The following is an 18351-nucleotide window of genomic DNA, read 5'->3' on the forward strand; positions in this document are numbered from 1 at the left end:
CGTGCTGTAGAATTTAAATATTGAAGCAATATTGATTACTTTGAAAACTAGCATTTAACCAAGAGCTTCGTGCCGAGAAAGAGGGGCGCAATGCGTGTGCGTTAAGTGTCGCTAAAAAGGGGCGCAATGCGTGTGCGTTAAGTGTCGCTAAAGAGGTGCGCAATGCGTGTGCGTTAAGTGTCGCTAAAGAGGGGCGCAATGCGCGTGCGTTAAGTGTCGCAAAAGAGGGGCGCAATGCGTGTGCGTTAAGTGTCGCTAAAGAGGGGCGCAATGCGTGTGCGTTAAGTGTCGCTAAAGAGGGGCGCAATGCGTGTGCGTTAAGTGTCGCTAAAGAGGGGCGCAATGCGTGTGCGTTAAGTGTCGCTAAAGAGGGGCGCAATGCGTGTGCGTTAAGTGTCGCTAAAGAGGGGCGCAATGCGTGTGCGTTAAGTGTCGCTAAAGAGGGGCGCAATGCGTGTGCGTTAAGTGTTAGCTAAAGAGGGGCGCAATGCGTGTGCGTTAAGTGTCGCTAAAGAGGAGAGCAATGCGTGTGCGTTAAGTGTCGCTAAAGAGGGGCGCAATGCGTGTGCGTTAAGTGTCGCTAAAGAGGGGCGCAATGCGTGTGCGTTAAGTGTCGCTAAAGAGGGGCGCAATGCGTGTGCTTTAAGTGTCGCTAAAGAGGGGCGCAATGCGTGTGCGTTAAGTGTCGCTAAAGAGGGGCGCAATGCGTGTGCGTTAAGTGTCGCTAAAGAGGGGCGCAATGCGTGTGCGTTAAGTGTCGCTAAAGAGGGGCGCAATGCGTGTGCGTTAAGTGTCGCTAAAGAGGGGCGCAATGCGTGTGCGTTAAGTGTCGCTAAAGAGGGGCGCAATTCGTGTGCGTTAAGTGTCGCTAAAGAGGGGCGCAATGCGTGTGCGTTAAGTGTCGCTAAGGAGGGGCGCAATGCGTGTGCGTTAAGTGTCGCTAAAGAGGTGCGCAATGCGTGTGCGTTAAGTGTCGTTAAGGAGGGGCGCAATGCGTGTGCGTTAAGTGTCGCTAAAGAGGGACGCAATTCGTGTGCGTTAAGTGTCGCTAAAGATTAGCCTGAGCAGTCTGTGCTTTCCGATGTTATGATATTTGTTTTGGTTAAAAGTAGGTATCTTCTTAGTGAAATATAAGTTAAGACGGAACGTGTCAAACTTGATTAGCCTGTGCGGACTTCACAGGCTTATTTGAGACGACACTTTACGCACATGCATTTAGCCCAGTTTTGTCTAAGAGCGAGACTCATTCACTGGCTTCTGTCATGCAAAATTAGCTGTTTTCGAAAAGAGAACGGCAAGTCACAGCCATTCTGAAACGTTATGTATGCACATCGTTTGCAAGAATTAAGAATGTTATCATTTAAATCGCTATAAACATTAACATTTTGTGTGCAAAAATGTTCCATAAAATAAATTGTGTTCCACATATTTCAATGAAAGACAAGGATATGGATCTTTCGACAAAGTGTATTCCATTTATCAACAATGTTTGAACGATTCTTAACAAAGATAGTTCTCAGATAAGCAGAAGTCTCGTTATCAAGGATGAAAACTCGACTTTCCCTTGCTACAGACCAGCGCAACTGTTACAGCAGTCAAGATAAAGACACGTGCTAATTTAAATACTCTTCACTTCTGCTTGATCTACATTGGTGCAATGAAAGATTTGTGGCATGAATCTTCATTACTTTACGACAAATGTATTCATAACGTCTATATTTTTTTAGAAAGATTGCATAAAGCATGTTGCATAAGAATCTTTCATGATGTGATATCCACACTGCCTTTAGTTAATCGGTCTTTCGGCAAGCTTACGTGCTGATTCGTAAATGTGTAACGTATCTTTACATCTGTTTTGTTAACGTAAGAAACGTTTATGATCTCTTTCTAACATCTCTTTTTTAAGGTCCTTGTCGTTTGAATGCAAATAAATTTCCCTTAAACTAAGAATACGTTTCATTATAAACATAGTTCGATTGCTTATCATATAAGCAAAACTCGAAACTCTTTATAGATTTCCATTTACAAAAAACAACACATGAAACATGTTTCGAAAAACTAAGTTTATGTCAACTTAACAAAAACATTTTATATAAAACTAAGTATATATCAATTCAACCTAAAGCGGCGTTTATGCATATATAAGGTGTATTTTTCCCGACAGTTCATACACCGATGAAATGCAGAAAAATACTATTAAATTCTTATAATTACTCAAAATGAGAAATTTTATCGTGGTAAGGGTCATAAAAGTCCTTTATAATCTAGCGTATGAATGATTTTTTTCAGTTTCGGTTTCATCTCCTTCAAACGGGTATATCTTTGAAGTTCGCGCAAAAATTAAAGTGTCATTTCGCTATTGACCAATAAAAAACAAAGCCATTAAGTTTCGCGCAAAGCATAACGTCATTTTGGCAACTTGTTTACGACCAGAAAGTAGAATATGAATATTCATGTATAAATTTGCATACGAAGTGGGCTCATCGGCAAATGAAAAACCGGTCACGTGAACAAATTATCCAATCAGAATGCAGCATTCATATGAATGTGACAGAAGTTGTAATTATTATGTTATGAAAATCTAAGCATACATGTTTATCAACAAAACCTTATGATGTTATGAAAAACGAAGTATATACGAACTAAACCTAAAAATATTATGACAAACTAAGTATATATCAGCTAAACCTTAAGATATTATGAAAAATGTACTGTACTATATGTCGACTTAAAAAGCTGATTTTCAGGCTACAATACGCACACTGTATTTTCTTTAAAGATCGATGTGGTATAATGTATAATTGTATTTAACAAAATTTAAGCTGTCTAGTATAAACGTATATTTTCAAGTCTAATCCGAGTAGAAAACTCTTTATATTTATTAAAGAGGTCGTTATTTTAAGTACTTCAATTGCAAGCCATTATATTAACGTGCTTCTACGGTACGGGTTCTTAAAATTACGTAGACATATCCATATGGCACCACGTTAAAGTGTATGTTTGATCATATAACAGTATTTTGCATTTACAGTAGCCTTGGCATAACTTGTGATGCCAGAAAAACATGTGTATACTTGCAACAATTACTTCTAAACGTTTTTCTACGAGTATGTTCTTTTTTCCTAGGGTGACCTTGGTGGTGGGTGCAAGCTCAATATGGAACGAGACAGCCGATAGCCTGAAGACGCTCATGAAGGACCACAACATCCGGTTGCATGACGCCATATATTTCCCGGAACCTTACGCATCCGGCGAGGAAATGTATCAAATTGTTGAAAAGTCATACCAAGTGACGCGCAGTAAGTAAGGCGACATTCCTTAAAATACGTTTGGTCGCCTTTCAAGATTGATAGCGACTAGGTTTTTGAAAAACGAACCTAACATACATGTATTACCATCTACCCATAATAACATTGAAGCGCGCTGTTGGAAAACAGCGCTTAATGCATGTGCTAAAAGTGACGTCTCAGATATAGAGGATATTTGTTGGATTCGTTGGATTATCGATTTAAATTCACGATTGATGATAGACTCGTGCGCCACTCGTGAAAATATATTTTTTCTATGATAACGAGTGAATTAAAATCGATATTCCACCGAATTCAACATTTTTTTTCTTTTTATTTTATGCTTTTTTCACCGTTTATATAAATTGTTTAAGGGTTTAACTAAAGAATTTCGCTTGGATAATGACGTCATTTCGTCAAAACAATGACGTCATTTCACAGTAAACAATGAACATTATCGATAATTTTATTGATAATTTTCACTGTTTGAAACAGTTAAGTTATCAGTTTTAATTTACTGATATTTCTCTATAAACCACCGGAAAGCATGAAATAAAAGCCTGTATTGGATTTTTGTTAAAGGTAGTATCTTTGTAGCGAAAATCCAGTTTAGGCGGAAAGCGTCGTCACTGATAAGCTTGTGTGCACACAATGTTAAATGAGACTTTAGTTGTCCTATAAACTGCAGTTTTTATCTCGAATATTGTTATTTTCTATAACAGTCGAATATCCAAATAGGAATTTATATTTTAATGATATTGTGTCTTATCCTTTATCGGTATAGCGACTGGTATTTTCATCTCGTTGCCATGGAAGAAAAGTCTTATATTTCCTGACCAATTGAACATGTACAATGGAGAAACTAACTGTTATTAAAATAACCAGTTGCTAGTATATATAAAATTGAGCAATATCGCGCTGATTTTCCCTGTGACTTACTTCTCTTAATTTCCGGGTAGACCTTTCTCCCTATTATAAAACCACTGCGGTAAGTCAGGATTGTATTTATAATACTTTGTATCCGAGATCCAGTCCAAAGATTTTCTGTTTTGTATTAATTTAAAACAATTTCCTAAACGTTCTTTTTACACAGAGAAGTTTAAAAAATAAATAAATGTAATATATCGGTGTTTGCGTCTGTTAAGTAGGAGCGGTTTATGTTTAATTACAGAGCTCAACATAAGAGGCATATTTCCACAGCAAACTTTCTTAATCGTTACCAAAATCCTATGTTGTGAATGCTGATTAGACTCGTCTGGATGTAACGATTCTTACGAGCACTTAAAACATAGGATTTAAGTAACAATGTTCTTGTAGATACCATTGCTCTCTCCTTCTCTAGTTCCCTGGTTTACGACGTAGTGGACAATGTGTAAGCGGACCGGATAGCTCAGTTGGTCGATCATTTGTAATGTATACATGTGTTCAGGATTCGAGTCCTGGCTGCATGTTTTCTCATCTTTATTTTATGTTTTATCACCCTGTGTCAAGAGGAACGGAATCACACTGAAATGCCTGACTTTAAATTATTTATGTGTACCCTTTGGAATACGATAAGATAGTTGTATAACATGTATGTCGATGAAGATGATTCCTACGCATGCCCGAAGTAGTTAACCCTTTGCATGCTGGGAAATTTGTCGTCTGCAAAAATGTCGTCTGCAGAATTTCTAAAATTAGCATTTTCTTCGATTTTTTTCAAAGAATACTATCAGAATAGCAAACAGTTTGGATCCAGATGAGACGCCACGTTCTGTGGCGTCTCATCTGGATCCAAACTGTTTGCAAAGGCCTTTAAAATTCAGCTCCAGCGCTTTAAGGGTTAATATTTGTTACTTCGTGATGCTCTAGTTTGGACATGTCTTAGGCATGTATTAAATTGCAACATGAATAACGGATTAAATGCGATATGTCACAGGAATTTCCGTTATTTAATATGTTTTTCTGTAAAATCCTTTAAAATTATTCTTGTGTATTTCGGTATCTACATGCCAAGCATGAACTTTTTTTTCGAAATTTCCATTAGTTCGATATATCCGACTTCGGAAACGAGAGTCAACAACTCTACATGCTATGGAGACATATTGCGTGTAAATGACTTGTTTCAATAATGTCAAAATAAGAATTATTTAAGAAGAAATCCACTCACCCATCCCATTTTATTTCAAATTACGGATACAAATCTTAAAACTGTCTTTGTGATCAACTTATCTGATAGTTCTATCGAATATGGTCAAGGAGTAACGTCCACATATCATCATGCCATTTTACATTGTCTCAGCCGAATGCATGAGCATAATTGTATTTTCGTTGTAGTTTTCATGACCATTTAATAATAAGGCACGGCCGTTATCATGAGGCGTTTTTCGAAACTAACTCGAATTTAATCGTTGATTTATTTATTTTTTGATCATGTCGGATGCTGTTATTTAGAATATCCGATGAAAAATTATTAAAGATTAAATAAAATTATGGTCATATTTATCTTTGTTCTAAATCCTTTGTAATTAGAGTTTGAATGAGAAAGTGGTGAATTTTGTTTGATTTTTGACATTATTCTAACGGATTTCTTGAAAAATAAGCAGATAGGAAGATAGGGATTACGTTTACAAAGGCATTTTTACTAAGGCTATCAAAGAACACACTCAAACCTGCTCGACTCGATACGTAAAATATAAAGAATATGGAAAATACACTCCGCTATCCACTGATATGTATACAATATCTCAGTCGTCGCATGATCAACACTCGCTAAAGTCAATTGAACGGTGTGATGACTAGATGCTGCAGCCACCAAGCAGTGGCAGTTGCAAACAATTAATTATAGAATTTTAAGACTAATGATCCAATAAACGTATACATATAGGGTACTTTCGAAATATTATATTTAGCGGTCTCTATTTTGTGCGTATAAGATAGCTGACCACTGAGAATGCGTATCAGGTCAGCCGTTATCGAATAATTGAATGCATTTTCTCAGTAGAGTCATAACACACTGGTTGACAGTTCAACAAGTTACATTCTTAAATTAATGTGTGCGCACGTAAAAGCTCTCGCGTGATAAAGTAATAAAAACCTCCTAATAACATATGTCCTATATCCCATTTTTCGAGTCTACGTGTTTCTTGATTCCAGTCTACGAGTTTCTCGTTTCCATTTTGTGTGATTCTAGCTTCCAATCTTAATGTTTCTTGTTTCCAGTCCACGTGTTTCTTGTTTCCTACTTACGTGTTTCTTTTTTTACAGTCTACGTGTTTCTTGATTTTAATTTAAGTGTTGTTTCTTGTTTCGAGTATACGTCTTTCTTGTTTCCAGTATACGTGTTTTTTTTGTTTCAAGTCTACGTGTTTCTTGTTTTTAGTCTACGTGTTTCTGGGTGACCACCACGGCCTGATTGACTTCAGTCGTCTGCTGAAGGCGCACGTGGAGGACCGGATATCCGAGTACGTCGTCATCGCCGTGGACGAACGCCTGTACACAGAGGACCCGCACACATACCTCCTCAAAAGTACGCGACGATCACTGAACGACATATAATTTTGATTACACTTTAACATTAAACGATGCTCAAGTAGTCTGAGTTTACTTGCAGGTAGTAGATTCGTAGGTCAGCCAATGACGGATGTCTCCAATCATGAATAAGTCTGGCGGTGGGAAAAATGAACTTAATGATTGCTCGTAAAGTGGCGTTCTGTGTAAGCCTGTACAAAACGCTCAGTGTTAAAAGCGGCGCTTATATATAATATTTTGTTAAGATGAAGTGTCATTTTTAACTAAATCCAGGCTAGGCGGAATGCACAGGTAAATCTTGGACGACTATTTGCGCACACGTATTAAGCCGCTTTTTCACAGAGGGCGGCTTTCAGTGATAACTGAATGTTGTACCACACTGTTGCAAAATCCGTTTCAACTATATGTATTTTCAATTGTTATACAAACAAAATTGGATAAACAGAAAATCGGTGTGATCAATGTTTACCTTAACGTTAACTGCATTAAAGATTGAAGCTATTATCGAGAGAAATAACGTTTTTTGTAATTCTCGTTATGTTGTTATATACATTGCTTACAGAATATTGTTTGATTTTGATAGGCTGTAATATATATCTGCGATAATGTCTGCAAGTTGGCACAAATCATACCATTCAAGTACTCGTTTACCCAGTAAGTATAATGTATAATACTGTTTGTTATATATATCCTGTTCAGCACCATTCGAATCCAAAGACGATTTAAACACTTATCAAGTACAGTCGTTCGAGACGGTCCTACTGCTGGTCCCTCGTCCGCCCCTTAATGACGACTGGGACCACTTCCTGGATGACGTCAGACGCCGGAACACAATGCCTCCAATCAACGGGTTCGCACAGGTCTACAAAGGATCCGCGGTAAGGACTCCACACAGTCAAGGCATTTTACCCAAATATAAAAATCATGAAACCCTCGTTGCATCATTGGGAAATCATTCGTATCATTTTGAGATGTATTAAATCTAAGCTGAGTAACCAACTGCACTTGCAATATACATGAGACAAAACACATGACAAACACACTTCTTAATGAAATTATGGGCGCTCAAACTTTCGGCTTCCTCTTGAAATAGCTTGACGATGGTCTAAATATTTAAATCTATGCTGTTTTGTCCAAAACTATTGTTCAAAGATTTTATGCAGTTACATTATTTTCTTTACTTTCTGTAATCGCGCAAAACAGTGATACCTTAATGAATCTTGTGTTAACATGTCTCTAATTAGTAACAAAATGAAGCACATCCCATTCAGACTAAATCTAGAAAAGTTGAGCGTCATGCATATTTATCAAGTGTCGTCCTATATAAGCAAGTTGCCTGCTCAAGCTTATCATAGCGACACTCACGTTTCATGGATTTATTTTTGTTTAAAGGAAGTTTTATCTCAACGAAAATAATTTAGTTTTGCAGCCTGTATGGACTTATATATTACGACAATTTACGAAAATGCATTAAGTCATTTTATATTAGAACGAGGGTCCATTTAATACTCGCTCTGTCAAATCGTTGGGAAATAGTTTAAAAGTGTTGTCTGACTGATATTTTTGCTAAATCTTGTTGCATGCTTGTAAATGTTTTTTATCAATGTGGAATTCATAAGACAAGTCTTTGTCTTTTAAATTCACGTTCATCTGCTTCGCTCTAATTTATCAATTAAATTTAATTTCGCAAAAAGAAACTCGATTACTGTGTGATATTATGTGTCTTGTTTTATTAATATCCTCTTTTAGCAGTTTTCTTATAGCTTGTGCAGGTCTTGGTACCTAATTTGAAAAAAGCATTTATGATCGCGTGATCAAATACATTGGGATATAATTGACTGAATGTCCCGTAGGATTTTTCATTTGTTACGGCACGAAATGGCTAGGTTTTTGTTTTGAGTTTTTGCCAGTAATATTGTGTAATAAATAATCCGAGCCAATTCGTCAGAAAAAATACAAGGCTGTCAGCTTTTATAGGAAGTGTACTCCCATTTGTAAAGCGTCAATTAATTTCTTCAGCTTCAGCAATAAAGTCTCAAATGACAGTAATTATCTGGTCAGTGCTTAAACCACTTAAAGATCAATAACGTTCTCAACTACCATTCATAAAAAGTTGTGCGTCATTTTGTACGTACATCTAGTTATTAACCTCATAAATGAGTATCTGTCGTGGTGTTGATATCATAGTTGTTTTGTTTTCAGGTTTTTTACAACCAATTTATGTCTCGTTTCTGGTCCTAAAAAAGTTTAAATATACCTCCATTTTTGTGGAATTCAATAATATGTACATGATTTAATAAATTGATTAATAAACTGATGAAAACGTCAAAACGGCAATACGATTAAAAGAACTTGTCAACGACATTATAATATTAATAAATGTTAACTTATCAATTAAAGTTAGCTGTAGAGTAGAGTTTGTTTGAATGTTTTGCTATCCATCTGGATTAAAGACCGGCATTTACCGACTTTTGAAACACATCTGAGCATCGGTCTGTAAAAATTGGGCCTAATGAATGTGTTTAAGTGTCGTCCCCGATCAGCCTGTGCAGTCCGCACTTGCTAAACAGGGGCGATATTTTCCACCTTTACATAATTTTTTCTTTAAAAGTAGGTCCCTTTAAACTAACTTCCAGTGTATGCGGAAAGGCTTTCACTGATAAACCTGGCCCCTGATTAGACTAACTTCTAATTTAAGGGGTGCTTATATATTTAAACAGCCTGTCTGTCCGTTCTACAGATAAAGGTTCCAATCTTCGCCGCCTTCCTGTACGACGCCGTGCACACGTACGCTCTAGCCCTGCACGCGACGCTTACATCCGGGGACGACATGCGCAACGGCACGGCGCTTATAGCTCACATCCGCAATACTACATATACAAGTAATGTTCATATCTCATATCCGCAATACTACATAAACAAGTAATGTTCATATCTAATATCCGAAATACCACATATGCAAGTAATGTTCATATCTCATATTTGGAATACCACATATACAAGTTATGTTCATATCTCATATCCGAAATACCACATATGCAAGTAATGTTCATATCTCATATCCGGAATACCACATATACAAGTAATGTTCATATCTCATATCCGGAATACCACATATGCAAGTAATGTTCATATCTCATATTCTTAATACCACATATACAAGTAATGTTCATATCTCATATCCGGAATACCACATATACAAGTTATGTTCATATCTCATATCCGAAATACCACATATGCAAGTAATGTTCATATCTCATATCCGAAATACCACATATGCAAGTAATGTTCATATCTCATATCCGAAATACCACATATGCAAGTAATGTTCATATCTTATATCCGAAATACTACATATGCAAGTAATGTTCATATTTCATATCCGAAATACTACATATGCAAGTAATGTTCATATCTCATATCCGCAAAACTACATATAAAAGTAATGTTCATATATCATATCCGAAATACCACATATGCAAGTAATGTTCATATCTCATATCCAGAACACCACATATGCAAGAAATATACATATCTCATATCCGGAATACCACATATGCAAGTAATGTTCATATCTCATATCCAGAACACCACATATGCAAGTAATGTTCATATCTCATATCCGGAATACCACATATGCAAGTAATGCGCATAGCTCAAATCCTAACTACCACATTGAAAGTAATGTCCGCAACACCACATTTATAATTAATGTCTGCAAAACCTTATATAGAAGTTAAGTCCACAACACCACATACATAATTAATGTCTGCAATACCTTATATAGAAGTAATGTCCGCAACACCACATACATAATTCATGTCTGCAATACCTTATATAGAAGTAATGTCCGCAATACCACATACATAATTAATGTCTGCAATATCTAATATAGAAGCTATGTCCACAACACCACATATATAATTAATGTCTGCAATACCTTATATAGAAGTTATGTCCACAACACCACATATATAATGAATGTCTGCAATACCTTATATAGAAGTTATGTCCACAACACCACAGATATAATTAATGTCTGCAATACCTTATATAGAAGTAATGTCCGCAACACCACATATATAATTAATGTCTGCAATACCTTATATAGAAGTTATGTCCACAACACCACATATATAATTAATGTCTGCAATACCTTATATAGAAGTTATGTCCACAACACCACATATATAATTAATGTATGCAATACCTTATATAAAAGTTATGTCCGCTATACCATATAGAGGTGTTGCTGGTCTTATATATGTGGTAGTAAATTTGGTTTTCTCTTAAGAGAATATTGCGTTATCATACAAAGTTTACATGTTGGTACTTTAATGAGAATGTCAGGCCTTTAAGGTTTAAATAAAAGACGAGTGCCACACACACACAATCGATGATCATACTTTCTAAGATAAAGCTTTTAAATGTATCATATCACTGATTTAGAAAACTATGCATATAAAACCGGGAATACAATGATAATTCTCATCTGACAACATCATGTTTATTTTTGATTGAAGTAATTATATTTTGTTCTTTTCTTTTTGACTGTCTTTTTGTTTAACTTGATTATTGCATTGCTTTTATCTGACAAACCGATTACTAAACAGCGCTCTTATCCTGTGATGAATGCAGGTATCCTAGGTTACGACGTCTACATCGACCGCCAGGGGGACGCGGAGGGCAACTACACGCTCCTCACTTTCGACGTCCACCAACCTGACTCCAAGGTAGAGCTACTTCCGGTTGGCAACTTCCGGATGACCCAAGGTGGCGTCGGCATACCAGTATGTATACATTGCCATCCCCAACGCTTGGAGGGCATCTCTATGTCTATTTCCTGTCAGAAACTTTAAAGGAGTTTCTTTTTTGTATTTTAAAGTACATTTTACAAAATGTTGCATATTGAAGTGTAATATCAATGTTAGTGCAATCAATGACTGTTTTGTTTGCTGTTTGCTCTTAAACATGCTTACTTTCGCAGTGACCATTACCCTGCAAATGCAGATATTAATTTGTATAAAAGTGTATTGCCTAATATTGTATTATAAGTTTCCATTTGCCTCAATTTTGTCAGTCGTTGCATCTTACTCCAGATTCGAGCGATTAAAGGCCATTTCCGAAACGTATTATTGGACGGTAATGTAAGTTCGATATGACACAAAATAAAACACCTGAATCGCGCGTCAGGAATTATCGAAAGGTCATGTAAATTCGATTGAACACGAAAGGAAACAATTATTTAACATATTATTCAAATCCGGATTTTTAGACATTTGAATATTTCGTAGATGCAATTATATCTACACATGATGTACGTTTGAGATACATGTTTACTATCGATATAAATGCGATTGCGATGGATATCAGAGATCGTTCATTAAGATATTTTATGAACATGCGAGAGTTGTGTTACACACATGAAAAGTAATTAGTGAATAAATAGCTTTAACTGAACAATAATCATTCATTCACCAGGTTATACCTGTATAGGAGATATTGTCAAGGCCTCAAATTAAGAGGTATTTTCCGACTGTTCGTCTTTTGGAGTTTTATGTCAAGCATTAAGAATTAAACAAGATCCATTGTATCTTACGAAAAGTCAAACGTTTGGTGAAGAACCCATCTCGTCATTCTATTATTTTACACCCATGTCATGCGATTATCATGTCAATTGTGTAGGATTTTAACGTGTTATTTCACTGCCATGTCATAAAATGTGATTATCATCTTGTCGTTTCGTGTAGGAGTTGAACCTGTTCTTTCACTGTCATGAAATATGATGTGACGCTCATCGTGGCATTCGTGTAGGAGTAGATTCTATTCTTTCACTGCCATGTGAAATGATGTGATGCTCATCTTGTCGTTCGTGTAGGAGCAGAACCTATTCTTTCACTGCCATGTCATATGATGTGACCCTCATCTTGTCATTCTTGTAGGAGTTGAACCTATTGTTTCACCCCTATGTCATATGATGTCACCATCATCTTGTCATTCTTGTAGGAGTTGAACCTGTTCCGGGATATCAAGTGGAGGAACGGCGGCCCGCCTCGAGACGAGCCAAAATGCGGCTTCCACGGAGAGAAGTGCGAGCACAAGTCACGTGAGTTTGTGCTTTTGACTTCAACGCAAAATGTTTGAGTTTCCTGTCTGTATATGTACATGCAATATGCTACTAATATTTCTATACTATACGGCTTCATATATGAATTATGATAATTTTAAATTGTGAAAATTATAACCCGTTACAAACGCGAAACGATTGAATAATTCGGAATGAGTTTATTTTCATAAAAAATGCAGAAGATGGACAACTAATATTAGTATAAAATATATAAAGTTTTAAAGCGAAAGCGAGAATTTAACAACATTAGGTTTTCGCAATCTTAAACCAACATAAACATAGGGAAATTTATTTTAAATCAAGTAACAATCTTTTTATGATACCATCAATCCATATAATAAAAGCGCTGTGGCGATTTGGATATGGTGTTCGCCGAGCGAACGGGAGATAACGGGTTCAATCCCAACCGTGGGGGCGTTCTATAGATCTCCCCAAGAGACACTCAGGACCAATTCAAATCAAAGGAAACGGAACCTTAAGCGTTGCAAATAATCATAAGGCTTAGAAATGCATAGAAATGCAATCGAGCTAAAATAAATAGGTTAACAAAATCAAATACTGTTTCTTTAATTTATAAAGACCACGTTTCGCCGATACCGACAGGGTTACTCTTATTTGTTGAACCGCCAAAATTGCTATATATGTCGTATGAACGAACCTGTAAAGAACTTGATGCATTGTTTACATTAATGAGATTTCTCCTGCCCATCAGACAAATTTGTCATGAAATAAAACTATTCGTTCGTTTATTCTCTAGCACTACTTTTTCTAAACATTTATTCTATTTTTTTGTTCATCAATGTTATATATTTTGTGAATACAATCTGATAAAATTGTATCGAATAAGGTGCACGAAGTTTAAAGAACCGAGTGGTTCATCCAATAGCGTTTTTATCCCAACGACAATCGCTCAAGTGACGCTGGGTACACACTAATGTCTGTGTTAAATTTCATTTTTCAAAATATAATTTAGGTCTATAATTTTTTTATACAAAGTCTAGCTATTTAAGGTATTTACTTACATACTTCAAAAGCAGTCTCAAACTGAGAACGAGTCCATTTAAACTAGCAATGTTCACATGTGGATTTTCGGTCTGTTTCAGCACTTTGGACGATTCTGTCCGTTGTCATAGCAATTGCGGTCATTGTCGGGATAGCAGCCGGCTTTGGTGTGAGGTAATTGAGATTTAGCGTCCCGAGAGATCTCGCTAGGAGGCTATAAACAGCTGATAACTTAAGTCAATTTTCTATTTGCAATATTTCTGGACATAGATCACCGGGTTCAAATAGATTTATTTGCGTTTCAAATTCAAATGTGAAATACGGGGATGATGCTATTAAATATAGATCTAGTCCAGATACCTTATCCGCCGCTATATAAAATGACAATTTGCTAATTAACATATTTATGATCTTTTCGCACATGTCCTGTCAATTTGTTAGAGAAATGGAGGCGGACACAACGATCGTGAAAACAATATCATTTTATGGAAATTTTGTTTTCAACGTTAAAACCATTCACTCGTTTCCTTTGTTTATGCCCTGTGTTCTTTCAGCTCATTTCAGACACTACCAGAGTAACCATATGCACATATCTCAATTCTGATTATCATTTATCATTTCTTTGTGTCCCTGTTGCAGATGTACTATTTCAGACACAAGATGCCATACTTGATACGCTACTTGTACTATTCCAAACACTACCTGTCCTATTTCAGACACTGTTTGTCCTAAATCAGACACTACCTGTCCTATATCAGACACTACCTGTCCTATATCAGACACTATCAGTCCTATTTCAGACACTACCTGTCCTATATCAGACACTACCTGTCCTATATCAGATGCTACCTGTCCTATATCAGACACTACCTGTACTATTTCAGACACTACATGTCATATTTCAGACACTACCTGTCCTATATTATACACTACATGTACTATTTCAGACACTACATGTCCTATATCAGACACTACATGTCCTATTTCGGACACTACCTGTCCTATATCAGACACTACATGTGCTATATCAGACACTACATGTCTTATATCAGACACTACCTGTCCTATTTCAGACACTGCCTGTCCTATATCAAACGCTTTCTGTACTATTTTAGAGATTTCATGTCCTATTTCAGACACTGCCTGTCCTGTATCAGACACTACCTGTACTTGTTTTTAGACATTTCATGTCCTATTTCAGACACTACCTGTCCTATATCAGACACTACCTGTACCTGTTTTTAGACATTTCATGTCCTATTTCAGACACTACATGTACGAGCAGAAGCTGGCCCGTCTGTTGTGGAAGGTTGATTTCAAGGACATCGCCCCGCTCGTGCAGTCCGTGGATGAGAACCTCTTACCACCTAACATGAAGAAGGTACTATTACAATTCCACTAAAGTTTAAAATAAACAGAAAGGGACGGATTTGTATGTATAAAAGAACAGCTTAAACTGAACAAACGGGAAGGAAAATCATATATATATATATATATATATATATATATATATATATATATATATATATATATATATATATATAAAACAATGCGGAATCCTCCATAAGAACCTTTATCATAACGTATGTGTACTGAGATTTGATTTTCAAATGATTTACAAATTAACATTCATACTATAACATTGGCAATACATATAAAGTCCAAACACATATATGGATTATCAATACATGGGCTCGTTGTTAATAATAAAGGGCCACATGTATAGCAGTAGCCGTAATCTGACAAAATTATGTGGCTTAATGCATAGCGTAAAGTTTTGTTTTCGATAAGCATGTGCCGTCCGGCTCTATTAAAAAAAAGATCGAAATCAAAGTGTACAATTCAATACTCTCAAATTAAATTCGCTTTCGAATTAATGATTGGTGTTTGTTGGTGCTCTCAGTAAATAATGCTGTCATTTGTCATAAGGGAACTTGTTTTAATTTTTTTTTTTCAAAAATAGTCAGCAGATAACTCTAATTGAACATTCTAGGAAAATTACCCTAAGTCTGGGAAAACGTGGCTTAATGCCTGTGCATTCACTGTTGGTCCAGATTGCATATACGAAGTCAGGGTACGAATATGTTTCTCGTTGCATGTTATGTTACGTAAATCTACGATGTTCGTCTATATTCATTCTTAGAAATGAAAGCCCCAGTTGTTGTGTTTTGTTTATATAATTGATAAATGCAATACTATTATATTGTTTTTTTTATCATGCCTGCAAATTCTTCCAATCGTTTTAAATGAGATTTGTTTCATAAATATAATATATAATACATATAAATACATGCATAATTACAAAATATAAACAATATGAACCTCGTTATATGAGAACAGGGCTTGAGTCATAGGCGTTATGGGTTCTCACAGGCTTATCAGGGACGAAACTTTCCGATAAAATGGTATTTTTCGTTTGAATGAAGTCTCTTTTTTAGCTACAATCGCGATTGGGCGGAAATTGTCGTCCCATATTAGACAGTGGAGACGACACTTAACGCACAGCCCGGTTTTCTCATAATGAGGCTTATACAAAAAAACAGCGTTCGGTATGGTTTCAGAAGAAAAGGTCCAAGAGCCATCCGTTCAAGTTCATATTTTCCTACGATAACGAGTCGGAGCGAACCACGCTGCTTGGTGAGGAAGTCAAGCGTGACAGCTCGTTCAGCAGCGCCAGGGCCCAGCGCTGCCTCATCGGCTGCTACAAAGGCACTGTGGTGTCCATAAAGCACATCTCGAGGCGCCACGTTGAGATCGACCGAGATCTCAAGAAGCAGTTGCAGCTTCGCAAGGAGCTCAACCATGACAACGTGGCTCGCTTCATCGGCGCATGCGTGGAGTCCCCTCACGTGTACATCCTGACACAGTTCTGTCAGAGGGGCAGCTTACAAGTAAGTCAGAAGACGACATGATGTGCTGCGGGGATGACGTTATCTCGAAACGCTAGGTGTAAAAATATTTGTGATGCGGAACTCTACACATTTTTTATATTGCTGTTCGTCGTTAAATAGAACGCTGTCACAATTCGTTCATAAACGGAACTTTTGTGGACTTGAAAGCATTGTGTTAAAGACAACATAAAGTATAAACAAATAATCTTCGAGTGTTTTGTTTTGTCTTTGTTTCGACGAATTACTCATCAGTATAATTGTGTTTAAATGTAGTTTTCTCTTAACAAAAATCCTATATTTGTTTCAAAATCAAACAACATATCAAGTTTAGAAAAGAGACTACCCATGACGCATGAAGTGTGAAATTTAATAAGCATTTTATATATAGCACACTCCGAAGAACGTCTATTCGGAAATGATGTGACTATTTATCTTGTCAATACCAATATAGATTTTATCTTGTAAATTAAACAAGAGCATGCTTAATTTGTGAACAATATCTCCGATCTGTTTCTTTTGATAAATCTAGATGCGTTTTAAGTAAATTCCTTCTCGCCTTGTTCTCACGAAAGATAGTCGAGGGATTCGCAGATATTTTACTGGTGCAAACACTAGTGCTTAATCCTATTTCAGATAATAGGACGTATGCTATTTCTAATGAGGCAAGCTGACAATTCGACTCTTTTATAAACATATGTGCACTAAGCGAATTATTATAATCATTATTATATTTTAAATAAGTTTACAAAACTGTCAAGAGACATTAACAAAAAGATTTGGATATTTAATTGTGTACGCATAACAATCAACGTGTAACATATAAACAATGCTGTGTCCACAAACTATTTACGAAACATGCAATCAATGCTTACAAATGCCCGCTTCTAATCTTTTTCTTCTTCAGGACATTCTGAATAATGAAGATTTCAGTCTGGATGATATGTTCATATCCTCTCTGGTGTCCGACCTTATCAAAGTAAGTTTCTTAGACAAGTTTCAAGATGCTGAACCTTATATGTTTAGTATATGCTAGTTGTAAAATGATAATCAAACCTAAATCAAGCGCTGTTTCGACTAATACCGTATGTCTTCTCTGTGTACAAGGTTACAATTCGTAGTTGTTGCGTTATTTAGGGTGCGTATACCTTAAGCCTTCTCTTTGTAAAGGGTAACAATTCGTAGTTTTTGCGTTATTAAGTGTGCGTATACGTTAAGTCTTCTCTGTGTGTATGGTTGCAAATCGTAATTGTTGCGTAATTTCTTGTGCGTAAACCTTATTTCGTCTCTGTGTTCAGGGAAGCAATTCGTAATTGTTGCGTAATTTACTTTGCGTTTACTTCATGCCTTCTCGGTGTTAGGGTAGCAATTCATAATTGTTGCGTTATTAAAGGGATCTTTTCACGGTTTGGTAAATTGACAAAATTGAAAAAAAAGTTGTTTCAGATTTGCATATTTTCGTTTTAGTTATGATATTTGTGAGGAAAAAGTATTGCTGAACATTTACCATAGTCCAATATAGTCATTATATGTATCT

The 18351-nt window shown here is 36.3% G+C and overlaps 1 protein-coding gene across 1 annotated transcript in view; it reads left to right on the plus strand.

Annotated features, from left to right (window-relative positions):
• The window catches only part of LOC127871184 (guanylate cyclase 32E-like), a 43179-nt gene that overhangs the window by 1042 nt on the left and 23786 nt on the right, over positions 1–18351 (plus strand). Inside the window, exons 2-11 of the mRNA XM_052413926.1 lie at positions 3127–3299; positions 6649–6795; positions 7497–7675; positions 9538–9679; positions 11436–11587; positions 12804–12903; positions 14028–14100; positions 15193–15307; positions 16488–16817; positions 17722–17793. Of these exons, the coding sequence (XP_052269886.1) occupies positions 3127–3299; positions 6649–6795; positions 7497–7675; positions 9538–9679; positions 11436–11587; positions 12804–12903; positions 14028–14100; positions 15193–15307; positions 16488–16817; positions 17722–17793 (1483 nt within the window). The remainder of the gene's footprint in view (positions 1–3126; positions 3300–6648; positions 6796–7496; positions 7676–9537; positions 9680–11435; positions 11588–12803; positions 12904–14027; positions 14101–15192; positions 15308–16487; positions 16818–17721; positions 17794–18351) is intronic.

Source organism: Dreissena polymorpha, chromosome 3 (assembly GCF_020536995.1).
Source record: "Dreissena polymorpha isolate Duluth1 chromosome 3, UMN_Dpol_1.0, whole genome shotgun sequence".
In the NCBI taxonomy this organism is placed as follows: Eukaryota; Metazoa; Mollusca; class Bivalvia; order Myida; family Dreissenidae; genus Dreissena; species Dreissena polymorpha.